The sequence below is a fragment of the Chanodichthys erythropterus genome, chromosome 11, assembly GCF_024489055.1.
Source record: "Chanodichthys erythropterus isolate Z2021 chromosome 11, ASM2448905v1, whole genome shotgun sequence".
In the NCBI taxonomy this organism is placed as follows: domain Eukaryota; kingdom Metazoa; phylum Chordata; class Actinopteri; order Cypriniformes; family Xenocyprididae; genus Chanodichthys; species Chanodichthys erythropterus.
The window spans coordinates 40,380,974-40,408,936 of NC_090231.1; the positions used below are offsets into that span (position 1 = coordinate 40,380,974).

The following is a 27,963-nucleotide window of genomic DNA, read 5'->3' on the forward strand; positions in this document are numbered from 1 at the left end:
GTCAGACCAGTGCCCTGAAATGGCGAACCGGCAGGTAACAACTGAACTGACTACTCTAGGACCCTCCTTTCCTTGGAGGATCACTGGAAACCGCTGCGTCCTGAAGCACACGAGGTGGCAGGGTTGGCAGACCGGCTTCTTTTCTTTTTAAATTCCTCAGAATTTAATGTATTCAATATTTCATTTAATTCTCAAATTAAATGCAGCCAAAAACAAAGTAAAAAATGACAGGCTGAATATATTAGAATACAAAAAGAATTATAGCTCGAAATAGTTTGTAATATTATAGGGAAAGAGAGAAAGGGAACTCCCGTCTACTCAGTTCCCTCCAAATATAAATAAACGTATATATAAACATATAAAATATATTACGGGCACGATATCTATGCGCAGCCTCGGCAAACGCGAGATCCGAGCCGTATATTCTTTATTGCGGACTTAATCTGCGCGCTGCCTTGGCAAACGCGAGATCCGAGCTATATGTTCTTTATTGCAGCAGGCTTAATCCACGCGCTGCCGCGGCAAACGCGAGATTCGAGCCTTGCGTTAGACTTTTATTCCCTCGAGAATAAAGCCAACAGGAGTGGAGCTAAAAACTCTCGCTAGTGCATACTTCTCTTTACACTTCGGGACATTTTATGAATGAACACTGTCAGCTGTGAACTGACGTGCATGCTCCACTCTCAGCAAACAAAACATCGTGTGCATCCTTACTCGCTTTGTAGTATAGCACTGGAAGGAACGCAACTCAAGCTGCTGTTCACTTTCTTTATATACAAATATATATCTTCAATATTTGTAAGTTGACAAATTCAGAAAGATATTTAACTTCTCAGTTAAATCGAGAAAATAATCAGACAAGTATTTCACGGTCTGAATATTAAACAAAATAATCATGGCTTTCAAACACAACTGATTTGTTTTTGATGTTAGAATAAACGTGTGATTTTGAAACACGATATGTGTGTGAGGTAGCGAGTCCTCAAATCAATATCACAAGATCCACCTCCTCAGAGCTGGACATGTGAAGTAGGCTACCGGTGCCTCAACCCGGGTGAAGAAACCGCAGAGCGTGCTTCCACCTGGGAGACGGCACTGAAACTGGCAGGTAAGGGCAGAGAAAGGGCAGCGCCCGTCTCTAACCCCTCTGCCAAATTCATCTGCGAACTCCATGATCTGAGCCGCCGCTCTGCCTCGGCAGATGCGCGGGACCCGACCACGAAGAACGCGAGCCGCGGCACCTTCCTCAGAGAGCGCCCGGCGGGAGTGGAGAGGTTTTATATTACAATGCTCGCAAACAACCCCCTCGAGGGCCGCCTGGGCATGCTCCGCTCCCAGACAAACAACACAGAGCTCGTGTGTATCCCTGCCCGTGAAGTAATGAAAGTAGGGAAACACGGTCTGATGCTGTTTGCTCGCCATTATAGTGTCTTTTATATACTATGTGGTGTAATACTGATACTCTTGTTCTCAAACAAAAGTTTCTGTATATGTAAATGACAGACAACACCAAATAAGACACACTATAAGCGTTGCTGAAGACACAGAAGCTGGTGTTCTTTGTTCTCAGGAGTGCTTATAGCTTCCTGGTCCGCACTGACGTCCCGTCACACTATTGGTTCGATTTCACGAGTGCTTCAAGACAAAACGCGCAGAGGCGTCCCCAAAGCCACTACGCAGCGTCGATGTTCACATGAAAGGGAACATTATATTTTTATTACTGATTAAACTATAATATTGCTGTACACACAAATTATATAGTTTTTGATGTTTTCAATAAATTAAAAAAGAAAAATTGACTGGACTAAAAAAACAGTCTGTGCTTGTAAAGATAAGGCTGAATAAGTTTTTTTTATATATATATATATATTTAGCCTTTTTGCTTCAACATTTGTTGATATATTTATCATTAAAAAAAAAAAAAATGTTGATTATAACCTGCCTAATGCTCTTAAGTATAAGTAATATTCCCGGGACTTACCCAAAACTTTAGCATTATTCTTTGAAAGCACTGGAATTTCCTGAATAGATAGATGCTGTATCATGTCCTTCCAAATCTGTATGTTTTTCTTTAGAACATTTTTTAATAATGTGCTGATTGATATTGTAATAGATGAGGCTGTGAGCTTTCAGAGTTCAAAGAGAACACAAAAGCACAATAAATGTATCATAAAATAAGTCCAGTGACTCAGGACAGGATGATGGAGACTAAATTCTTTTCATGATTTCTGTCATATAGAGTTTAGAAACAAAACATGCAGCCTCTGTTTACTGACAGTTTACAGACATCTCTGATCACTGATATTCTGCAGAAAAAGAAAGAAAGGGGGAAAAACGGCTGTCACTGTCAAAACTCTGCACATTATGACCATATTTTGAATTTGCATGAAACCATTTAGTTGATAAAAAACAAAATATTAACAGATTTGTGTTTCTTCACAGATTTACCCACATCTACACTGACTGTGACACCAGACAGATCTGTATGCACTGGAGAGAGAGTCAATCTGAAGTGTGTGATAGAGACTTACAGTGGCTGGATCTGGAGAAATTACCAGACATATCAGTGGAGAGACTGGACACATGAGTGGAGATATGAGTGGTATAAAGGCAGCAGATCCAGTGTGAAGTTACAGAAGTCTGAGCGTTACACTGTAAACAGAGACACTCTCAGTATTGTTGGAGCTGTTACATCTGATCAGGATCAGTACTGGTGTAGAGGACTGAGAGATGAAAGACCAAACTCATCAAAATCAAGCTCTGTTTATCTCTCTGTGAAGGGTGAGTTGAACATCATTGTCCTCCTAAACTTTCACTACTGTGAACACACATCCAATGGAGAGACTGTGGTTTTGTTCAGAATGGAAATTATCTTACTGCTTACTGAATTCAGCATATTATATACTGTATTATACCTATTTCTTAATAGTATGTGAAACAGATCATATTATGCAACAATGATTCAAACTGTCACATGACCTCATCACATTACAAGTTTAATTTGGCACTATTTTTTACTGTCTTAAATTATATAAATATTGCACAACCTGCAGTTGTGTGTTTATGTGAATACAAAAGAATAAACATGCAGACTAGAAATGAATATCAGTATAAAAATTTTATTTTTTACCTATAATTACAAACATTTTTGATGTATTTAAAAACAAAAATGAAATGTTTTGCATAGAAAACAGAAGTTTTGTCTGCATTATGTACTCATTGAAGCTCCAAAAGCAATATTATTTTGCTAATAATTTCAGCCTTGTGTGTGATATATTTTAGAAGTGTTTTAAGAGAAATGCCAGGTTCAAGTCTGAAAATCTTTAATGATCATCTGCAGCTGAATGAAACGGTCAGAGGGAGACATGATCATCTCAGTCAGAACAATGTCAGGATAGAAATGTTATGGAGCCACAGTTTATCTGTTGTTGAGTGTCATCGAAGCAGTTTTTCAGACTAGAATATTGAGGACGTGACGGAGCCGGAGCCTCCTCAAAACACATGAGAAAACTATGACAGTACAAAAGCAAACCAGAACATATTATATTAAATATGAAATAAAATAATGGATAAACTACATAGTTTTGTAAAACATTTACAGAATAATTTTCCCTGAAAGAGCTGTTTGATTCTCTGTGTGTTTTTGTCTTTATTCACAGATTTACCCACACCTACACTGACTGTGACACCAGACAGATCTGTATTCACTGGAGAGAGAGTCAATCTGAAGTGTGTGATAAACTCTGATCACAGTGACTGGAAATATGAATGGAATAAAGACTACAGTGTGTTACAGACATCTGGGCATTACACTGTAAACAGAGACACTCTCAGTATTGTTGAAGCTGTTAAGACTGATGAGGGTCAGTACACGTGTAAAGGACACATAGATGGAAGATCAGTTTCATCACGATCAAGCTCTGCTGTTTCTCTCTCTTTGAAGGGTGAGTTGAACATCATTGTCCTCATAAACTGTCTTCATGATCATGATCACACAACCAATCAAGAGTCTATTTTTCATTCACACTGATGATAAATACAGTTTTCACTCCTATTTTGAGGGCTTGATTTTAAATAATTCTCTGTTCTTATGTTCAAAACAACTTGACGGAGCAAAACAATGAAACTGAATGCAGATCTGAAAATGCATTTTAAAGCTGCAGTCCGTAACTTTTTTTGGTTAAAAATGATCCAAAATCAATTTTTGAGCAAGTACATAACCAGCCAGTGTTCAAAACTATCTAATTATCTTGTCTCAATTCACAACGGTAAGCTTGTAATAATGTTTTATAATAAGAGCGACATCGTGGATTTCCGCGGGAAATTCGAGCATGCAGCAGTTCGTCTGTGCGTCATTACGTCACGTCTGTAAACAAAAAGGAAGGAGTCCCGTCCAGGCTAGTCGGTTTTATCACGTGAGGACGCTGCTTGTAGCGGATCATTTATAGCCTTTTCTCACAGCAGCTGGAATAATTAAACTCAAAAATTAAAATCAAACATTTTGATGGCAGATTGTAATCCAGAAAAGTCCAAATGACAATCATCAGTGACAACTGGAGATTCACCCGTAGTCAAAAAGCAAAAGACTTCAGACTGTTGAGTGGCTACAGAAATTGAAATCTACAGGTAATGCCAATATACACTAAATACACAGTCACACAATGCTGATGTTGTTAACATTAACAATTTGAGAACAATATAACAGTAATAATAATTTGCACGGTTTGGCGTGATCCAAGCTAAGCGATCATTAGATTTAATCATCATTGGCAGCACAATTTATTGTAGGCCTAATGCTTTTTTCCTCAGTTGGTCAGAACAAAAGTGGCAGAAATGTTACTTACTTGTTCAGATGATATTTTCCAGTGAAAATTCTTATATTGGTCATACTTTCAAGACGTAGAATCTGTGATTCTGAAGTTCAGTATCCACACTGGTGCAGTGACTGACAGCAAACATTAGATTCATCTGCGCTGACGAGCTGTGCCGAGGCACAACGCACGTACAGATAACTGTTCCGCATATGACTGCAATCGCATGTTTCAAACAGAGATGGCGACAAAGAGGAAAAATCGAGGACTGCAGCTTTAAAGCTGAAGCATTTTTTACTTGGAGTGTAATTTAAAAATACAACATTCATAGCAAGAGTTCTGATAAAACAGAGACGTGACACAACAGCTAAATCCGTCTCACACATGTGAACACAGACCTGAACAACAACAGAAATGTGTTAATGGCTGCTTATTACACTTTAATTCTATCCATTCAATAACATTAAAGTCGTTTTTTTTTTTTTTTAATAAACATAAAACATCTTTCCATTAGATTTTTTTTTTTTTTTTGCTGCTCACACTTTGAGAATCTGTGAGTCTTTATACAAATGTAGCTTTGCTTTGCTTTTCAGGCGATCTTGTCATCATTTTGTACCTGATTATGGTTTACAGTTCATCAAACATTAGATTTAAGATTTATTTTATCCGACACAATGAAAATACAGTCATCATTTAATCACCTTCATTCTTCACTAGAAGAACATGTTGTTGCTGTTGTTTTGCTTGTTTGTTTTTTTTTTTTTTTAGCTATGTGTTGATCGCTATTATAATGAAGGAAATGGTCAAAAATGGCTCAAAAAGAAGAGTATTTTAGTCTAAATCACATCAGACAGTCCTTTTTAACCTGGTGATGGTCACGAGTAACTAGTTCTGAGCAAAACCCAAACATTACTGTCCAGAGACAAAATGACATACTGATTCACAGAGACGAATATCTGCTAAAACAATATGGCTGTCGCCGTCAAAACTCTGCACTTTGTACGTGACCAGAAAAATACATTGTAGCTCAGACACAGAAAGTTCGGACTGTCCAGTTATTTCACAGCAGACATAAAGGATCATTTTACTGAGTATTACAGAGGAAAAGAAACTCCAGATGTTCAAAAGAAAATCACTCATCAAACACAAAGCAACAGATAAACTCGTCATTACCACTAATTAATTTTTAGTACTGAATCTACAACGTTTTTAAACCCTTAAATTATGTAAATATTGTATAATCCACATTTGTGTGATATGTGAATGTAAAAGAACCTTCATTCTTATAGTCTAGATATGAATGTAAATATTTTATTTAGTTTTTACTTTTTACTAATAATTACAAACATTTTTAATGTAGTTCATATTTAGATCTGTTTAATGCTATAATCTAAAATCTGTATTTCAACACTTAGTCTCTTCTGTATCAACTGTTGTAGATAAATACTCATTGATTTGTCAAACACAGGTGAACTCTGACTTTTGAGGGTCTGAATCTGTTCTTGTTCTCCTGCAGGTCTAAAGCCAAAGCCTGAACTCACATCAGATCCTGCAGGAGCTGCACTGACAGGAAACACAGTGACTTTGACCTGTCGCATGGATCCGTCCACTGGATACTGGGACTTTTACTGGTACAAACACACACTGAACCCTGAGACAGAGAAGAGAGAAAGAAACCCCTACAGACTGAAGATTGATTCAATGTCTGATGGAGGCCAGTACTGGTGTAGAGCTGGAAGAGGGAAACCAGTCTATTACACAAACTACAGTGATGCACTGTGGGTCAATGTTACAGGTGAGAGAGAACATGTGATTCAACATACAGATCAGAGACAATATCTACAGAACATCTAAAACTTCAAATAAATGAGCGTTTTCACTACGAAAGCAATCCAGTTGAATGTGTTTTTCGACTGTCTCTGGAAGTGGATGAAAGTGAACAAGCTCAAAGCATTTTTACACCCCGTTTGCTCCTGTATTTAGTATCGTCCACTAGTGATCCGATCAACCAAAACGCATTTTAATACCAGGTGGAAACAAGGCCAGAGAGAATAGTGTGATTCAACATACAGATCAGAGACAATATCTGCAGAATATCTAAAACTTCAAATAAATGTAATAATTTGTGTTTGTACAGAGAGTCCTAAAGCTGTGCTGACGGTACGACCTGATGAACGAGTGTTCAGAGGAGAAACAGTCACTCTTAGATGTGATATAAAGTGGGGAGGAGACACTGAGTGGACATACAGATGGGAAATAGAGGGAACCAACAACTTGAATATAAACTCTGCCAACCGATGTACAAAACAAGAGTGCTGCACCAGTGGAGTCAATAAACAGAAACACAGAGAAGCTGTCCGTCTGTGCTCAACACAAGAGTTGAACATCAGCAGTGTTGATCACTTTCACAGTGGTAAATACACCTGTGCAGGACAGATAAACACTCAGATCTCTCAGAGCAGTGATGCTGTTACTCTGACTGTATCAGGTGAGTTTGTGTTTGTTGTGATCAGCTTCTCCATCAGTTTCTCTATGGCTCTGTAACTCATGATGTTTTGTTCAGATGAAGCTCAGGCAGCAGTGCGAGTGTCTCCACAGCCGTGGCTGACTGAAGGAGAATCAGTGACTCTGATCTGTGAGGTTTCAGGCTCCTCTACAGGCTGGACGTTCAGCTGGTTCAGAGATCATGATCATCTGTCAGACAGCAGCAGAGGAGCTGGAGAATCTTACACTCTCAGTCCTGCTGCTCTACAGCACACAGGAGTTTATACGTGCAGAGCAGAGAGAGGACGACCAGCCTATTACACACACAACAGCAGCACACAGCCACTGTGGGTCACTGGTGAGTGTTTATGTTTGTACTCATCCATATTTGCAAGGGCGTAGATTTGGTTTCAACATTGGGGGGGTTGAACGTTGGTATGCTGTCTGTTTTTTTTTTATTTTTTTTTTATAATAATCTGTTTTGTGTGTAACATTTATTGGATAATTTATTTTCTATCTATCTATCTATCTATCTATCTATCTATCTATCTATCTATCTATCTATCTATCTATCTATCTATCTATCATAACTTTATGAAATTTATGTATAATCATTCATCAAATTCTAACATAACTGTAATTCTAAAAAGAAAGAAATTATGTTTAATATTAACACAGCCAGTAGGTGGCAGCGATTCGTTTTTTTTTTGAGTCAGTCACTTAAATCGTTCATTCAGCCAATTCGTTCAAAAGTCAGATTAATTTAGGAAGAAAACAAACACCGATGTGAATACTTTTGTCATTGATAAATACAGACACTATTAAAACATGAACTAACAAAACAGACGGCTGTTTTGGTAACTGGTTGCAGTTACACTGTTAGCTATGGCTTAATTGCAATGGACTAGCTAACTAAAATATATGTGGAGTGTACCTAGCTATTACAATATTCTCATACCTCCTTCTCAGTACATGCTGAATTCTTTTTAACGTCTCTCTTTGACCAGCAGTTTAATGTAGTCGGCTTGGAAGCGGTTCTCTTCATTTTTTGAGCTACCCGTACTCTCTCATTCAAACAGTAGAGCGCCATTCGCGTTGTTTTGGTGAAAGTGCGACACGCATTGGTTGGACGTTACCAATCGGTTCAATGGAGGGGGAGGTATTTTTTTCTCTCATTTATTATGACGAACTCATATTTCAATAGAAACGAAATTATTGCTTCAAAATAAATTAATTCTACATATTTTTCATCTGATCTATGGTGATTTTTATGTTGAAATATTGGGGGGGTTGTAACTGAAGCATTTGAATATTGGGGGGGGTTACCCCCCCCCCCCCACACTAACTACGCCCCTGCATATTTGAATTTCATTGCAGTCTCTTTGCTGTCAGTTTTTAATGAAATATTTCTCTTTTCAGGTGTTTCTGCTTCAGTGTCTCTGGTCATCAGTCCCAGCAGAGGTCAACACTTCTCATCTGACTCTCTCTCTCTGAGTTGTGAGGATCAGAGTAACTCTGCTGGATGGACAGTGAGAAGATACACAGACAAAGACACAAAAACTTGTTCAAATCAAACAGGATCTGCATGTGTAATCGAGTCTCTCAGCACATCTGACACTGGAGTGTACTGGTGTCAGTCTGAATCTGGAGAGAAACGTCATCCTCGAAACATCAGTGTACATGGTGAGTCCTGTTTCTAGTCACATCATCTACTAATGTAATAATCTAAATTCTAATTACAGTCTACACACATTTTCCACTAATTGTTTTCTGTACAGCTGATCACAGGCTGACTTCTGCACAATTATTTGAATGAGTTTTTCCACATACATTTATTATTATGTTAGATAAGCACGCCACTAAATAGTACATAAAAGCAAAGCATAATGTGATTGGTCAATTTTAATTTTCATCAGGCAGTCTCTTCCAATATAAATTGACAGATTAAGCTGCAAAATGGATCTGATTTTATGCCTGCGGTTAAAAATCTGTGGTTAACTATTTTATATTTTGAAAGATTGGTGGCTATAATGCATATGAATTTGTACAATCTTATTTGTGCCTTTAGGATCTTCTTGTGCCATACTGATGCAGGGGTAGACCTTCATTGTTTGATTTTTCCTTACAAAATATTGTATGACTTTAAAAGTGCAGGAAGCATAAAATACAATGCAATTAATAATAATATTTGTATTTTGCTAATGTATTGTTTTGCTATTCTTACTATTTACAGTATTAAGCACACATTTCTTGTGTTAGTAGATGGTGAAGTGATTCTGGTGAGTTCTGTTGATCCTGTGATTGAGGGAGAGACTCTGACTCTACACTGTTTACATCGATCTACAAACTCCTCGATCCTCAGCGCTGATTTCTATAAAGACGGATCACTGGTCCAGAATCAGACGACAGGAGAGATGAACATCACTACTGTCTCAAAGCCACATGAGGGTTTCTACTACTGTAAAACAGAGAGAGGACAGTCACTCCACAGCTGGGTCTCAGTCAGAGGTGAGAGTCACTGGAGTCTGTAACTGTGAGATGATTTGATTTGATTCATGAGCATCTGACGAGATTCGCCACACTATTATTATATGGATCTTATTTCTGCTGGAGAACAATCAATTATTGACATCAGTATTTATTGTTTCACAAAACTCACATGAATGAAAGTATAACTATCAAATCATATGCAAAATATACTAAATAGTGAAATCAACACCTTATAAAAAACAACATCCCACAATTCAATGAAATCAAGATTTTATTTATTTATTTTTTCTTTGTTTAAAAAGCAGCAAGGAATGAATCTGGTTGTGTTCATATGTGGTCAGTGTCATTTTTGATCTGAAGAGGAGATTTTTTTTCTTACCCCTTTAACAATAAAATGAATAACTTATATTAATATACTATTCTGTCATCATTTACTCAATCTCATTACTTTCTTTCTTCTGTGGATATAAATATATGGAAAAAAATTATGGTTTTTGTGAAAGTGAAAAAAGAAGAAATAAATTCATACAGGTTTGAACAACAGTTGCAGTAAATTTTGACAGAATATTATTTTTTGAATGAACTATCTCTTTAATACATAGTGGTGGAATAATATGTGATTGGAGTTGAAATATTTCAAAGCTTTTGTATTCACTCACAAAACTGGGTTTCTCAAGAATGTTTTTGAAGCCCGTAATGTTGCTCAATAATGTGCTTGTGTTTTTCAGTGTCACGTTCAGGTCAGATCCTCAGTTTTCTTCTGGCAGCTTGTCCATATCTACTAGCGACAGTCATGCTGCTTTACAAATGTTACAGAGCGAGAGGTAAAACTTCTGTCTGATATCTCTCTCTCTCTCTCTCTCTCTCAATTTCAATTTCAGTTGAGCTTTATTAGCATGACTGTGTATTACAATGTTGCCAAAACATTAACATATTATATATAAATAAATAAAACAAACAAACAAACAAAACATATATGTATACATGTCATATGTAGCATAGTAAATAAATCCATCTAAGTAAATGAATAAATAGAGCAGGTCTCGAGAGTTATCCATCTCTAATGCTGTGAATGGCTAACACATATATTGCAGCTATAGTGTTGTTGTGTTATCATCTTCACCAAGTATGAAGGGCATTTCAATTCAATTCATTTGAGCTTTATTGGCATGACTGTGGGATGGCACAATGTTGCCAAAGCAATAAACATGTAACAGGTTATATATATATATATATATATATATATATATATATATATAGAGAGAGAGAGAGAGAGAGAGAGAGAGAGAGAGAGAGAGAGACGGGCCAACACAAGCTGAGCTGGAGAGCCAGAGAGCTCAGACTCTGTTCACACTGCTCTGATGGAGTCATAGAGGATGAACTGCACTTCCTCACACAGTGTAACAAATATAACAACATTAGAGAAACTTATTTCACCCAAGTTGGTCAAATTCTACCTGAATTCCAGCAAGCAAGCCACATAGGCAACCTCCGTTATATTTTTGGAGAGAAAGAGAAATGTATCCACCTGGCAGCGCAGTATGTGTCCTCCTGCCATATTATGAGGGACAAAGAAAAAAAAAAAAAACCCTTTTCTTTAATTTTTTTTTTTCCCTCATTACTGCTCTCTGTATTTATCTACCCTGTATTTTTTACCACTTGTTAAGTTATGTGATAACATATACAATATAGCCATGTATATGTTTTTTTTATATATATTATATTATATACAGGCTGTGGTCGCTCAAACGATAATTCGCCAAGAGCTTTCTCTGACGATATTCTTTTATTTTTATCAAGTAAGGTGCCAATTTCTGTGAAGACCCAGGATGTTTTTGCAGAACTCAAAAAAATTTCAACAGGGTTTTTGTCCCACGATTCATAGTTTAATTTAAATTTGGGGCCCCAGATTTCACAACCATTCAAAAGAATGGGCTTGCAGATGGTATTGAAAATTTTTATTCAAAGTTTAATAGGTGGGTTGAATTTGAACAGTGATTTTCTTATATTGTAATAAGCCCTGCTTGCCTTATCGGTCAGATATTTCATTGCCATTTCAAATTGTCCAGAAGCTGAGATTGTGAGACCCAAATAATTATAATATGTGACATGATTAAGAAGTGTTTCCCCGAATGTAAAATTATATTTTTTGTAAGTAAGGCGAGTTTTTTTGTGTGTGTGTGTGTGTGTGTGTGTGTGTGTGTGTGTGTGTAGGATCATGATTTTGGATTTTTCCATGTTAATTGATAAGGCCCAGTCACTTCTGTACTTCTCAAGAATTGAGAGGCTGCTGCTGTCACCTCTTAATGAGGTGACAGCAGCAGAAGGTCGTCGGCGTACAGGAGGCATTTGATTTCTCTGCCCTCGAGGGTCAGACCAGGACAGGAGGACTCCTCAAGTGCTGATGCCAACTCATATATATATATATATATATATATATATATATATATATATAATCAGTGTGGAAAGTGTGTAAATGTGATTTGATGTTCTCTGATTGGGCATGAATCCAATTTGACAGTTCTTTAAAATTTTGTGTTCTTGAATGAACTGAACTAATCTGTCATTAATAATGGAACAGAATAGTTTTCCGAGGTTACTGCTCACTGTGATGCCTCTGTAATTATTTGGGTCGTACTTCTCACCTTGTTTAAAAATTGTTATCAAATTTTCTTTCCATATTTCAGGAAATCGTCCTGATTTTAAAAAGAGGTTGAACAATTTTAGAATAGCATCTTTCAGTTTGGGGCTACTATGTTTCAGCATCTCATTAGATATTCCATCCATTTCATCTTGTCTATCAGTTCATTTAATGCTATGGGTCTAAATGATTTAGCTGGTCTTTTATAGTGCGTTCCAGGTAATGTAGCTGAGAGGTCAGATGTTTTTGGGCGAGGGTTGGTTCGTTTGGTGAATAAAGATTTCCAAAATGTTCGGTCCAGATTTTAGGGTCATAGATGGGAAGGTGTTTGGCTTTTTTGGATTTGTCTAAATTGTTCCATAATTCCCAAAAAGAATTTTGATTGACTACGTCCTCAATCTTGTTTATTTTTATTTTCATGTGATCAGCTTTTCTCTGTATTAATAGTGACTTGTACATTTTAAGGGTTTGTTGATGTGGCTCGTATTTGTTGGTTTGCTGTGTCTCTGTTTTTTGTTTGATAATGACCGTAATTCTTTTCTTACTTTTTGGCATTCTTTATCAAACCAACCAGCATTAGCCATTTCTTTTTTGCTTCTATAATTTTTTCTTTTTCTCAGCACTTTTCTGACCACTGTAGAGAAGATTTTTGTTAATTGTTCAGTTGCTGAATTGGTGGGGGTTTTTTTTCTCTCTTCGCTAAATGAGGTCAATAGAAATGAGTCTATCATGTTCTGAACATGAGTGCTTTGGAGCGCAGCTTCATACTGGGCAGGACTGTCTTTACTCCATATAAATTTGGGGGGGGAGTGGATACAGTTTAACCTTCTGATCTGAAGATGGTAGAAGATTTACTGACCTGTTCAGACTGAGGACTGTGTGACTGTGATCTGATACTGTATTATCCTAAAAACCCCTCCGAGCCCTTTCGCTCAGTGTTTTGACAGCCAGACCAAAACTTCCCGAAGCGCTGATGTCGATAACAGTAGCTGGTGCTATGCTGTAGGATCTGGCCTTTATAAGTTAACTCTCTCTCTCTCTCTCTCTCTCTCTCTCTCTCTCTCTCTCTCAATTCAATTTCAATTTTTCAATTCAAGTGTGCTTTATTGGCATGACAAAAACTATACATTTGTATTGCCAAAGCAATTGCAGCTGGGCTGCTTACAAATATATGTGCATATATGTATTAAATGAAAAAAAGAATAATAATAGTAATAATAATATATAAAAGTATATGTAGAACTACACTAAAATGTAGTGCAAAATGAATTACTAATGTATGTAAGTATATAAACTAGAAAAGAGAGGGAAAAAAAAGACGAGGAATTGGACATTTATATAAGCAAAATGTACATCTAAGTAATATAACAGAGTAATATGGTTTAACCCTTATGCGGTCTTCGTTTGGGAAGTACACTCAGGGTCTTCGGGGTCTCCACAGACCCCAGGCAACAAAATGCAATTTTGTAACAAAATACTTGTTTTTTTAAAAAACAAATGTAATTTTACTCTGTTTATTAATGTCTTACTCCATATTTGTATAGTTTTTGGAGGATTTATCATATTTTCTAAATTTATATAAATAAATTAAAAAATATTTTTTTTAAATAGGTTTTTATACAAAAACAGCTTTTTATGTAAAATTCACTTTATAAAAGACACATATTTCTAATTTTCATTCATGGGGATAACATGGATAATTTGACATGGTTTAGTGTAAGATTTTTGCCCATCTTTTGGAAAATGCAGTTTTAAAAGTTTTAATTTTTACCAGTAGATGGCTGCAGAGCTCCACTATATGCTATGTGCTATTTGTATGACTGAAAGACATCTTTTCATAAGTTTTTTTTTTCAGTTGGATTCATATCTAAATATTATGAAAGCACAATTATAACAATAAAGGGTACTTTTTTTCAAAGTTTAGTATTTTTTGTAATGAAAAAAAAAAAAAATAAAATAGTTTTTCAATATTGTTACATTATGATGAGACTCCACTGTGAAAATGGACAAAATTCATCCTCAAAATCAACATTTTGGAAAAATGCTAAACTTTGACAAAAAGTAATTTTTATTGTTATAATTGTGATTTCATAACATTTAGATATGAATCCAACAACAACAACAACAACAACAAAAAAAAACTTATGAAAAGATGTCTTTCAGTTAGTCAAATAACATAGCAAATACTGGAGCTCTGCAGCCATCTACTGGTAAAAGTGATTTTTTTTTTTTTACTTTTAAAACTGCATTTTCCAAAAGATGGGCAAAAATCTTACACTAAAACATGTCAAATTATCCATGTTATCCCCATGAATGAAAGTTAGAAATGTGGGTCTTTTATAAAGTGAATTTTACATAAAAAGCTGTTTTTGTAAAAATATTTATTTATTTATTTATTTATTTATATAAATTTAAAAGATACGAGAAATCCTCCAAAAACTGCACAAATATGAAGTAAAAACATTAATAAACAGAGTAAAATTACATTTGTTTTTTAAAAAGCAGTTATTTTATAACAAAATTACATTTTATTGCCTGGGGTCTGTGGAGACCCTGAAGACCCTGAGTGTACTCCTATTTTTTTTTCTTCATAGATCTACAAAGTGTTAACAACGGTCCAAAATTTCATGTCATTTGGACAAAGAGAATATTTTTTTTTTTATTTGTGCAAACTTCGTTTGGGGTCTAAAAAGACCCCAAAGACCCTATAATATAATCTACATGTGCTAAGTTTTTCAATTAGAGTATGTAATTTATAGATGTGATCAGATGTACGGTAATTTGGTAAAAATCCGATTCGACTTCTGCTCAGTACATTGTGTGTGATGATGAAGTGTAATAGTCGAGCATTTATTATGCTACACGATAACTTTCCCAGGTTGCTGCTCACACAGATGCCTCTGTAGTTGTTAGGATCAAGTTTATCTCTGTTTTTAAAGATTGGTGTTATCAAACCTTGATTCCAGATGTCAGGGAAGTAGCCTACAATCAGAACCACATTGAATAGTTTTAGAATGGCCAATTGGAATTAACTGCTTGTGTGTTTTATCATTTCATTTAATATCCCATGAGGTCCAGATGCTTTTTTGTGTTGGAGTTTGTTAATTTCTTCTTTAAGTTTTTTATCAGTTATTGGGAAATCTAATGGGCTTTGGTTATCTTTGATTGTTAATTCTAGTTCCCTTTCGTGGGAACTATCGACGCTACGTCAGTGACGTGATGGGAATCCTCTGCATTTTTGTGTTCGTGAAGCACTATTGTATCTAACCAATGAGAGAACGCAACGTCAGAGGCGGGTGACGTCACGAACCGGAACCTATAAAGCATGCCCGGAAACAAAGAACGCTAGCTTCTGTTGTCTTCAGTAAGCGCTATTTGTATCTTGTCTGTCTTATTTACTGTTGTCTGTCTACCATCTCGCCAGAAAGTGATCTCTTTGTCTGAGGACAAGAGTTTCTAACAAGACACATAAAAGACATACATATATATATATAAAATGACGGAGAAAAGCCAGCGTTTCACTAAGTGTGCACCTCCTTGCCCGCGATTCATCGTGGAGGGAGATACACACGAGATGTGTGTGAAATGCCTGGGAGTTGAGCACGCACAGGCAGCTCTTGAGGGGGCTGTCTGTGTGCACTGTGAGCGGCTCACTCTCAGGGCGCTGCGCTCACGCCGGGCGCTCTTTGAGGAGGGCGCCGCGGCGAGTGTTCCCCGCGGGTCTGGTCCCGCTGCTGCTGAGGCACAGCGAAGGCTGCACTCGTGGGGTTCACAAATGGATCTAGCAGAGGGGGGAGAGACGGGCTCTGCCTTATCGCTTCCCTTACCTGCTAGATCTAGTGTCTCTCCTTTGGTGGTGGAAGCACGCGCTGCGGTTTCTTCCCCGCAAAGGGAGGCACCGGCACTGAATATATCTTCCTCCGAGGAGGTTGATGTTGAAGGTGTCGAGGGTGGTGATGAGGGACCGTCATCCTCATCTCCAGCCCATGAGGAGCTTATGGAGGTAGTGACCCGGGCAGTAAAAAAAAAAAAAAAACTGAAAATAAGCTGGCCCGCGGAGGAGAGCGTTCCAAAAATAAAAAGCAAGTTAGATGAACGCTTCCTCCCAGCTAGGTCACTACCCCAGCGTCGGGGACTGCCGTTCTTTCCCGACCTCCACACCGAGGTGTCGAGGTCGTGGAATAGACCCGTGCAGTACCGTGTCTTCAGCCCAAAAACGACATTGTACAGTAATATCACGGGGCTGAAGCAACACGGTTATGGGGCGATGCCTCGGGTTGAGGAGACGCTTGCGAGCTATCTCTCGCCCGAGTCTGCATCGTCCCTGAAATCCCCGACGTTGCCCACCAAACCACTAAAACAAGCATCGAGTCTGGTGGGCAAGGCTTATTCGGCAGCGCCCTGAGGCTGCTGGGCGGGAGCAGCCTCAGCCGATAGCCGGCTCCTCGGGATACAGGTCCCAGCAGAAAGCTAGTGTGGCCGCCCGTGCTCCCCCGCGGAAAGCTTGGGGATCGGTGCGCGCTGTACAGCAGAAGCCTTCTGGGGGTAGGGCGGATCTGAGGACCGTCATTATTTCCCGGAAGGCTTCCCAAAAGAAATCCTGACGGTCATGGGTCAGGGTTTCTGAGGGCAGTCCCCTCCGAAGGGGTTCGACGATTAACATCTATCGTTCCCCATCGGTGCCCTCAGGGGGCTGTTCTGCCAACCCTGCCACCCAGTGTGCGACAGGGCGCAGCAGTCCCCGTCGATCCTTCGAGGAGGGTCGGCCAGCACATGATTCGCTTATCTGCCGGTGCGCCGTGCCAGATAAACGAGCCAAGTGCTCAAAAAACACCAGAGACCAGTCTCGAGAGGCTGGTTCCCTTAGTAGAATTTTTGGGGGAATGGAAACTTCTTCCGAATATTTCGAAATGGGTGCTGCTCATGGTAGAACAGGGTTACAGAATTCAGTGGGGTCCTTCCCACAGTGGTGGCCCTGAGCAGTCTCTGGTAATGGAACAGGAGGTTATGACGCTCTTGCAAAAAGGAGCTATAGAAGGGGTTCTCCTCCCAGCAAGCTGTCAGGGTTTTACAACCTATACTTCATTGTTCCAAAGAAGGGACAGATCAGGTCCGAGGAGCTGGTTTGTTGTGATAGACCTGAAAGATGCTAACTTTCATGTATCCATCCATCCTTCTCATAGGAAGTTCCTCAGGTTTGCTTTCGGGGACAAAGCTTACCAATACAGGGTTCTTCCTTTCAGCCTATCATTATCACCCCGCACGTTCATGAAGTGCGTGGATGCAGCGCTGGCTCCATTGAGACTCCAGGGCATCTACGTGCTGAACTATATCGACGATTGGTTGATATTAGCTCAAACAGAACAGTTGGCAGTTCAACATCGAGATGTTGTTCTGTCGCACATGAAAAAGCTTGGGCTGAGGCTCAATGCCAAAAAGAGTGTGCTGGTTCCGAGTCAGGTTGCAAACTATCTAGGAGTAATCTGGGATTCTACCACGATGCAGGCGCAGCTGTCTCCTGCTCATGTGAATTCCATTCTCGGAGCCGTGAATGGGGTGAAGTTAGGCCAGTCACTCACTGTAAAACAGTTTCAGAGACTGATGGGTCTGATGGCAGCTGCGTCCAACGTTATTACTATTGGCCTTCTGCACATGAGACCCTTACAGTGGTGGCTCAGGACCAAGGGGTTTTCCCTGAGGGGAAATCCTTTTCACATGATCAAAGTCACGCGGCGATGCCTTCGTGCTCTGGTCATGTGGAAAAAGCCTTGGTTCCTGTCCCAGGGACCCGTGCTGGGAACTCCTCGCCGTCGCGTGATGCTTACGACAGATGCTTCCCTCACGGTCTGGGGGGGGCGATCATGAGTGGTCGCTCGGCTCAGGGTCTAAGGGAGGACCATCAGCTCTCCTGGCACATAAATCGGCTGGAGATGATGGCGGTGTCTCTAGAATTGAAACACTTCCTCCCAGACCTGAGGGGCCACCACGTGTTGGTCCGTACGGACAACACGACGGTGGTCTCTCTTGACTAGTCATTCACTGTAAAAGTTTCAGAGACTGTTGGGTCTTATGGCAGCTGCGTCCAACGTGATAACTTTTGGCCTTCTGCACATGAGACTCTTACAGTGGTGGCTCAGGACCAAGGGGTTTTCTCCGAGGGGAAATCCTTTTCGCAAGATCAAAATTCACGCGGCGATGCCTTCGTGATCTGGTCATGTGGAAAAAGCCTTGGTTCCTGTCCCAGTACCCATGTTTGGGACTTCTCGTCGTCGCGTAATGCTTACGACGGATGCTTCTCTCATGGGCTGGGGGGCGATCATGAGTGGTCGCTCAGCTCAGGGTCTCTGGGAGGACCATCAGTTCCTGGCACTTAAATCAGCTGGAAATGATGGCGGTATTTCTTGCAGTAAAATACTTCTTCCCAGACCTGAGGGCATTAAAATGTGGGGGCAGACGCCCTGTCGAGGCAGGGGCCGAGGCCCGGGGAATGGAGTCTCCATACTGAGGTGTGGAGCTCACTTTGGAAAACTTTGGTCGAGCTGAAATCGACCTATTTGCTTCAGGGGAATCAATCCGGTGTCCACTGTGGTTCTTCCTATCTCATTCAGCACCACTGGGTCTGGATGCCATGGTACAGACGTGGCCGAGGCTGCGTCTGTATGCATTTCCCCGTTCGCTCTGCTCCCGGGAGTTCTGGAGAAAATACGCCAGGAAGGGGTCAGTCTAATATTGATAGCCCTGTACTGGCCAACCAAAATATGGTTCTCAGACCTAGTGCCACTTCTAGATGGCTCCCTGATGGAGCTTCCTCTCAGGCAGGACCTCCTGTCTCAAGCGGGCAGCATGATAATTCATCCATGCCCAGAACTATGGAGACTGTGGGCCTGGCCTCTGAGGGGGCCAGGCTCATACATGCTGCTCTCCCAACTGAGGTTGTGGAGACCATACTCCTCTCCAGAGCTCCCTCCACGAGGAAGTGTATGCGGCCATTTTTGGCCATAGTCCTCTGGGGGATTCCTCGGTAGGTCGAGACCCCCTTTTTTATACGCTTCCTCCGTGGTACTCTGAGGCTGGGGCCTTCAGTACCTACAAGGACTCTGGCCTGGGACTCGGCCGTGGTATTAGAAGGGTTAGCCAAGGCTCCCTTCGAACCACTAGAGGAAGTTTCAGAGAAATTCCTCACCCTTAAAGACCATATTTCTACTGGCTATTTCATCTCTTAAAAGAATAGGAGATCTTCAAGCACTTTCAGCTGCTTCTTTGTGTTTGGAATTTGCACCTGGAATGGTCAAAGCGTTCCTGCACACTAGACCAGGCTATATGCCTAAGGTCCCCACCAAAGTCCCAGGTTCCATCGTACTTTAGGCCTTCCATCTTCCTCCATTTACAACTTCGGATCAGGAGAAACTCAATCTGCTCTGTCCAGTGAGGGCTTTAGATGCATATGTCCACAGAGCTGCCCTGTGGGGAAAAACAGATAAATTGTTTGTGTGTTTTATGGGTCTCATTAGAAAGGAGGTCCAGCATCTAAGCAGAGAATGAGCAAGGGGGTGGTCGAGGCTATCTCACTTGCTTATGAGGGGGCTGGACAGCCATCTCCATTAGCTGTCCGTGTTCACTCGACTAGGGGTATGGCGGCCTCAAAGGCCTTAATGTCAGGAGTATCCATTAATGACATATGTGGTTCTGCTGGATGGTCATCCCAGCACACCTTCATCAGATTTTATAATCTTAATGTGAGTAGAACTCCGGGTGCTTTGGTTTTACAAGATAGTAGCCAGGCACTCGGAGGCACGGCGTAGTTGGGACAGCGTTCCCATCACGTCACTGACGTAGCGTCGATAGTTCCCACGAAAGGGAACGTCTTGGGTTACGAGTGTAACCCTTGTTCCCTGAGTAAGGGAACGAGACGCTACGTCACGTTGCCGTACCTCCAGCATGCCTGGAGCGCTTACTTCAGACATGTCACAGAAGCTAGCGTTCTTTGTTTCCGGGCATGCTTTATAGGTTCCGGTTCGTGACGTCACCCGCCTCTGACATCGCGTTCTCTCATTGGTTAGATACAATAGTGCTTCACGAACACAAAAATGCAGAGGATTCCCAAGACCCAAGACGTTTTTCCAATTGGTTGATTGTTTGAATTTGCTTATTTTGGATTGCCAATTCTTCATAATCAGTTTTTTTTTTCAGATTGTTCCAATTTTCCCCAAATTGGTTTGTGTTCACAGACTTGTCGATTATTGTCAGTTGTTTTTGGGTGTATTGTGCTTTTTTGGTTCTGAGTGTATGTTTGTATTGTTTTAGTGTTTCACTGTAAAGAAGGCGGATCTCTACATTATTTGGATCTTTGTGTTTCTGATTTGACAATGTTCTAATTTTTTTGCGAATAGTTTGGCAGTCCTGATCAAACCAATTTTTGTTATTTTGGGGTATTTTATTTTTTCCATTTTTTGTTTTCAATTTGGATTGTTTTGCTGATTTTTCAAATATGTAATTTATATCTCTGATAGCAAGATTAACACCTTCATTAATGTGAGTATAGGTGTTATTTAGAAAGTTATCTATCAACGTTTGTATTTTTTGGCTGCTAAATGCTTTCTGATATTCTTCATTGTTATTATTATTATTTTTTTTTGAGATACACAGTGATTTGACTGTGATCAGACAGAGGGGTTAGTTCTTTAGCAGTGAATGATCTGAGAGATGAAGGATCTATGTCTGTTATCATATAATCAACTGTGCTATTCCCAAGAGGTGAACAAAATATAAATCTCCCTAAAGTGTTTCCTCGTAACCTTCCATTGATGATATTCACACCCAGGCTTCGACAGAGCTACAGGAGGACTTTTCCATTCTTATTTACTATATGATATTACGATATTGTTGAGTTAGATGCGTTCCTGTGTCAACATATTTTGTTGATCCTGGAACAACATTCTAGTCTTAACCCTATTCCTACCCCTATACCTAATTCTACCCATAAGTTATCCCAAAAATCAGAGGAAAATGATAGATGAATAACACTGATGTAGAAGCACCAATTCATGATTTTAAGCCTAAACTTGACATAATCTTTAAACTTGTCCCTGAACATGTTGAACTCAGCAATATCAGGTTATGCTGTCTTTGCTGTAGTAGGGGGACTCTGATGATGGGATATGGCACATAGGAATATATCTTTTCTGAATGGGAGCAGTTCCTTGTGGATTTTAAGCCAGGTGTAGTATTTACCTTGCTTTACTGTGTTGATGTGGTTGTGGAATTTTGATTTGTACCAGATTATTTGTCCTCCTGAGTCTCTTTCCTGTCGGATTGTGTTAAGTTTTTGTGATGGTAGGATGATTTCTCTGTAGTTGGGTGGGCAGTGGGTGATAGCGTCTGCCCTGCTCCATGTCTCCTGTAGAATTATAATATCTCTTTGATGTTCTTCTGTAAATCTGTTTTTGAACTCTTTAGTCCAAAGACTGTTGAATTTAAGCCTTGAATATTTCACATTGATATTGACAGTTTCATTTTAAGTGTGTGCCTATGCGTATTACTCTTGTACATTATTTGACAAGTTTGGAGCAGATGATGTTGACATATGATGGGATCGAATGTTTTTAGGCCAGGTGAATGTTTGGAATGAATGCACAGGTTCTGGAAAGTTCTACATTGTTTCCATGGATCACGTGAAAAGGCACATGACTCTGTGGCAGTAACATGGACAGGGTTATTTTAGCTTCTGGGAAGCGTTCTGAGGCTCTGATGGCCACCTCTCTCAGCATAGGAGCCACGTTGTTCTTCGTTTGTCCCTGTGTGGACTACTGTGCTTGGAAATTTCTTTCAGATTTTTTTTCAGATAAGATCTGAAGAGCCCTGCTTGTATTTGGGCACCACATTTTCTGTGCTTTCATTTTTGGAAACGAGTTTCTCATTTATGTATTTTCCATTGGAGTCGATGAGAATAAGAGCTTCTGTTTCAGTGGGGTTATCTGGATCGTTGCTGTGGATGTTGGTCTGTGGATCTGATGAAGAGTGAGGATCGTCCACTGTGGGTGATTGGTGATTGTCAGTGGGGAGACAGGTCAAGTGTTTAGTGTGAGATCCTTTGGAAGTTTAAACATGAAGAAGTTGTTCCTTCATGTTATTTATAAGTTCATCTTTCTTTCGAAGTTCTGATTTCAACACAGACAGTTCTTCATGCATTTCTGTTTTAATTTCAGCTACTTGTCTTCTGAAAGTTGAAAATTTTTAATTCCTTCAGCTCTTCTCTGGCTTGGTGAAGTTCCTTTGACATCTGTTCTTTGTTTCTCAGCAGGTATTCAGTCTCTTGTACATTATTAATTATTTTAGTTCCACCACATCTATTTTCAGGCGTAAAAAATTATCTTTAATTTTTGACATGGGAGATTGAATTAAGGCTGTTGTAGTAGTTTTCTTCTTGTGGATGTCTTTTACAGGAGAAGGGGTTGTTTTTCTATGTGTATGATCTTGTATGAGACTTGTATTAAGACATGCCTGCTGTTTAATATGTATAAAGTCAGCTGTAAATGCTTGGAGGGCAGGCTCCGAGCCTTGGATCATGACAGTGCCGTTGTGATATAAGTTCAGAGATACAATTCTTGATTCCTTATTTCCTGCAGCATCTTCAAATACCAGGATCTGTCTGCCTTTGCAGATGCCTCTTTTTGTGGTGAAGGTAAAGTGTTGGCACAAAGCAGTATGCCATAAGGAGCTGTTTTCAGTGTAGAAGAGCAGGTTGATCATTGAATTGTCATCATAGTCAGCAAACAGTGTTTCAGGATGGTCCTTTATCTGTTTATGCCTGTGGAGCTGTTTAGAATGTTCAGAGCTCCTCTGAGGGTACACAAAGGGGCGGGGCTTGCATGCTGCAGTGGCCATCGCTGGTTTTATAATGTAAACAATTAACTGAAAAAACTCTGTGAATTATATACAAATATTGGTCAACATGTCCCCAATATTAAAATATTGATCAAAATCTGTGCAGTAAAACAAGACCAAAATAAGACCAAAATGACCAAATGACCTCCTTCTTTTCTCTGAGGTTTTAGTCTGTGAATAACATCATACAGGCCTTGGTCTGGAAGGGTCACAGTTTGAGAGGTCTTCTCTCTGTGGCAGTTGTGTGGCCCTTTGGGTTGCTCTCAGTGAGTTGTCTTCTGCTGTTTTTCTTGGTTGATTTAAACTCCTCTTGTGGGTCATATGTTGTAAGAAGTCTTTTTGTTTTAAAATTTGTCAGAACTAAATGTCTGTCTTATTTTAAAACAACATTAAAAGTAAAATAATCAAGAGCTCAATTTGTTGCTTCTGCTGCTCAAAGGAACACTCTATCTCCAATTCTATTCAATTCAATTCGATTTGATTCGATTCGATTCAAATTTGCTTTATTGGTATGACTTACACAGTATTGCCAAAGCAGTGGCCATTACATAAGCAATGAACAAATAATGATTATATAATGCATAAACAAAATAAGAATAAACATTTATATATATATATATATATATATATATATATATATACACACACACAAGAAATAACAACAACCAAAAAAAAAAAAAAAAAAAAAAACTGTACATTTAGATGTTAAGAATATTTCTGACTCTAGTTTTGTCCACTGGCTGCTGACTCTCTTAGATTGTGGCAAGCTCTTACGTATTTTGCTGCCGTTTCATTTAACTCCCAGATCTCCCAAATCCCAGAATATGATTTATTTTTTCTGTATTTGATAATGCCATAAAATTTGGTTCTAGTAGTTGGAATTTAGTGAAATAGTCCGATCGAATGTTGAGATAGTGATCACAGTGCAGCAGGAAGTGTTCCTCTGACTCCACCTTTCTCTGAGAACACAGTGAACACAGTCTCTGCTCTTGCGGCTGCCATCTCTGCCTGTGCCGTCCTCTCTCTACAGCTAGGCTCACTCAGCCTGTATCTGGTTAGGGTCTTTCTCACTTTATGTTCTTTAACACAGCTTAGATATTCTGCTGGTTTGTAGTCTCTTTTTAGTTGTAAATAGAGTTCCATCTTCTTTTGTAATTTAGTGGCATCCAATAGTTGATGTAATTTTGTTTTTGTAATTGAACAGTTTGGTTGGGCTGGATTGTGCTGTGTAGGTTTGGCTGCAGTTTCAGCACCAGCTGTAAGGCACTCCTGATCAGATTCTGCTCCTGACACTGTAGACTAGTATCTGCCTGGTATGAGCTCGGATTACTGTATTTGAAGTGCGGGTATTGTCCTAATTCAGCTCTGCATGAGTTGTTTGGTGTCGCTCTGTTTACTTTTAAGATGCTTTTACAAATTTGAATATGAAGAGTTTCAATTTCTTCTTTTTGCCTTTTGGAAAAATCTTGGGTTTTTAAGGGTTCCCATACCTCACTGCCATATAGAGCAATTGGTTCAATTATTGTTTTTAATATTTTCATCCAGGTTTAAATTGGAATTTCATGTCAAGTTGTATTTTTAATCATGTAGAAGACTCTCATTGCTTTTGCTCTCAGCTCTTTCACAGCCAGATTGAAGTTCCCTGTTGAACTCAGATTTAGACCCAGATAGGTGTATTCATAGGCCTGTTGGAGGACCTGGTTTCCTGATCTAAAGGTGTATCTATTTTCCCTACACCTGGATCTGTTTTGAAAAATCATTATTTTTGTTTTTGCCAAGTTAATTTTAAGAGCCCATGTTTGACTGAATGTCTCTATGATGTCGAAGAGTTTTTGTAGTCCCTCTTTTGTTTTTGACAGAATGACTAAATCATCTGCAAAGAGGAGACATTTGATCTCTGATTCAGTCAGGGATGTCTGGGGCAGTCGATTTATTTAATGCTTTGGCTAAATCGTTTATATAAATGTTAAATGGTGGGGCTCAACAGGCAACCTTGACAGACTCCTCGTTGTTTGTAGAAAAATTCTGTCCGTTTGTTCCCTATTTTTACAGCACATGTATTGTTTTTATACATGGTGCAGATCAAATCAAATGTTTTCCCTCCAGTCCCATATTCCAGTAGTTTTAGGAAGAGTCCTTCATGTCAGATTGAATCGAAAGCCTTTTCAAAGTCAACAAAGCAAGCAAAGATTTTGGTTTTGTTTTGGTATACATGTTTATTAATGATCGTGTGGAGGGTGTAAATATGGTCAGATGTTCTGTGCTTGGGCAGAAATCCAATATGACTTTTATCCAGGATTTTGTGGGTTTTGAGAAAGTTATGCAATCTTATATTAATAATCGAACAGAATATTTTCCCCAGGTTGCTATTGACGCATATGCCTCTGCAATTGTTTGGCTCAAATTTGTCTCCTTGTTTAAGGATTGGTGTAATCAGGCCTTGATTCCAGGTGTCGGGGAAATATCAAACACTCAAAACAATGTTGAATTTGATTATTGCAGTCTTGAATTTGTCAGTGGTGTATTTGATCATTTCATTTAATATTCCATCAATGCCACATGCCTTGTTGGGTTTTAATGCATGTAGTCTATCTGTTAGCTCGTTTATTTTAATTGGGAAGTCCAGGGGTTTCTGATTGTCTTTATTTTTTTCTTTCAGGATTTCTAATTTGGTTTTTATTTCTTTTGAGCAGGATTTGTTTTGGTTGTTTTGTACAAATTTTCAAAGTGTGTCCTCCATATGTTCCCGTTTTGAATGACCAATTCTTCCTGTTGTGGTCTATAGAGAGTGTTCCAATTGTTCCAGAAGTTACTGGTATTTATTGACTTCTCCATTGCTTGAAATAATTGCTCTGTATGCTCTTCCTTTTTTGCTCTTAGAGTTTGTTTGTAGACTTTAAGAGCTTCATGATATTGATGGTGGAGTTCTTGATTGTCTGGGTCTCTGTTTTTGATTGGAAAGATCTCGTACTGTTGTTCTAATACTTTTACACTCACTGTCAAGGAAACTGTCAAGGTTTTTTGGTTTCCTTTTTGATGATTTTTTCAAATTGCACATGGATGCTGATTGGTGGAATATGTTGATGCAGATTTATGCCTATTTTATTTTGTGGATATGTGTTAATTATAAAATTGTCCAATAATAATTTGATAGTTTGACTTTCTATTGCACTATGATCATTTTCGGTGCTGTTTTTTGTCCACTTGGATGATTGTTTTAGCTTTAGTATATGAGAGGGCTGTCTGCGTGATTAGTCATTAGTTTGAGGTCGTTTTAGATATAATGTAATTTTACAGTTGTCTGACAGAGGTGTTTGAGGACTGACTGTGAATGCTCTGAGATGCACTGGGTCATTGTCTGTAATGAAATAATGTATTCTTACCTAGAGTTAAAGGTATAACTGCAAAAAGACTCTTCCTGTATGTAACCGTTCACTATATACAGGCCCAAAGAATGACAGAGGTCTAGTTTTCCCTTTTGTTTGTGAATTTGTTATAATTTCTGAGGTGGTATGAGAGCAGAGGGTATACTATACTGGGGTGTTAGGACCCACACAGACCACAGGATGAGCACCCCCTGCTGGCCTCACTAACCCCTCTTCCAGCAGCAACCTAGTTTTCCCAGGAGGTCTCCCATCCAGGTACTAATCAGCCCTGCTTAGCTTCAGTGGGCAACCAGTCTTGGGCTACAGGGTGATATGGCTGCTGGTGTAAATGTGTTAACCAAATTTAAACCTTCCTGATTTTTATAGATTTGATTGTGTCCATGAATCTCTGCCCTGAGTCACTCCTTTTAGTTTGGTTGAAAAAATAATTTCTCTAAATCCAATTGAGCAGCCAGTGGACAAATCTCTTACATTTTGAAGTCTGAAGTCTCAGTCCTTAAATATTCCAACATGTTATTTTTAAGGAATAGGAGCCCATTAATTAATCACTTTTGTTATTTCATATAAGACAAACATTATATGTTGAAATGACAGATCAAGAAGAATATATTAAATAGTATTATGTATCTAATAATATCTTTTAAAATAAATATATAAATAAAATAAATATAATACACACAATTTCCTCTCTCTCTTTGTCTTTTCCCAATCAATTCACATATTCCCTCATGGGCAGACATGCCATATTGTTTGTCTTTTTATATAGATCAATATTTTCAACAGATGATGGTCATTCATTGAAGCAATAATTTATTTCACAGTTTCATCTGCTGAAGACCAAAGTCAGTACGCCGTAACAGAAGAAGAAAATTGAATCTGATATTAATGTTTAAAAATATTGTTAATTCTGTCAACATGTTTGAATGTTCTGCCAGCATTTATTTTTCCTTAAACACGGTTTGAAAATATTGTGGGTTGTAATTTGTAATATATTTGTCATGTTTGTGCTGTTATTCTGTCTTCCAAAAGTAAAAGCTTGACACTGATGCTGATGCCTGTTCTAGATCAATTGTTTGAGTAATTAGTAAAGATGTTTTATTCTGTATGTTCTGTATAAACATAACTGCTGATTTTTTTTTTTTTTTTTTTTTTTTTTTTTGCAATTTTTGAAATTAAATATTTTGAACGCATTTCATCATTCATTTTCTTTGTTGATAGTTTCCCTTTAAAGACTCTCAGGGATGAACAAAACTAAATAAAACATATA

The 27,963-nt window shown here is 38.9% G+C and overlaps 1 protein-coding gene across 1 annotated transcript; it reads left to right on the forward strand.

The window, feature by feature from the left end:
• LOC137029955 (leukocyte immunoglobulin-like receptor subfamily A member 1) lies at window positions 1–27,963 on the forward strand. The gene is made up of 10 exons (XM_067399803.1): window positions 1–122; window positions 2,443–2,781; window positions 3,660–3,944; window positions 6,328–6,606; window positions 6,949–7,299; window positions 7,375–7,653; window positions 8,715–8,978; window positions 9,558–9,803; window positions 10,514–10,609; window positions 27,518–27,963. The coding sequence occupies exons 1-10, from the start codon at window positions 20–22 to the stop codon at window positions 27,568–27,570; spliced, it is 2,295 nt and encodes a 764-aa protein (XP_067255904.1). The 5' UTR covers window positions 1–19; the 3' UTR covers window positions 27,571–27,963.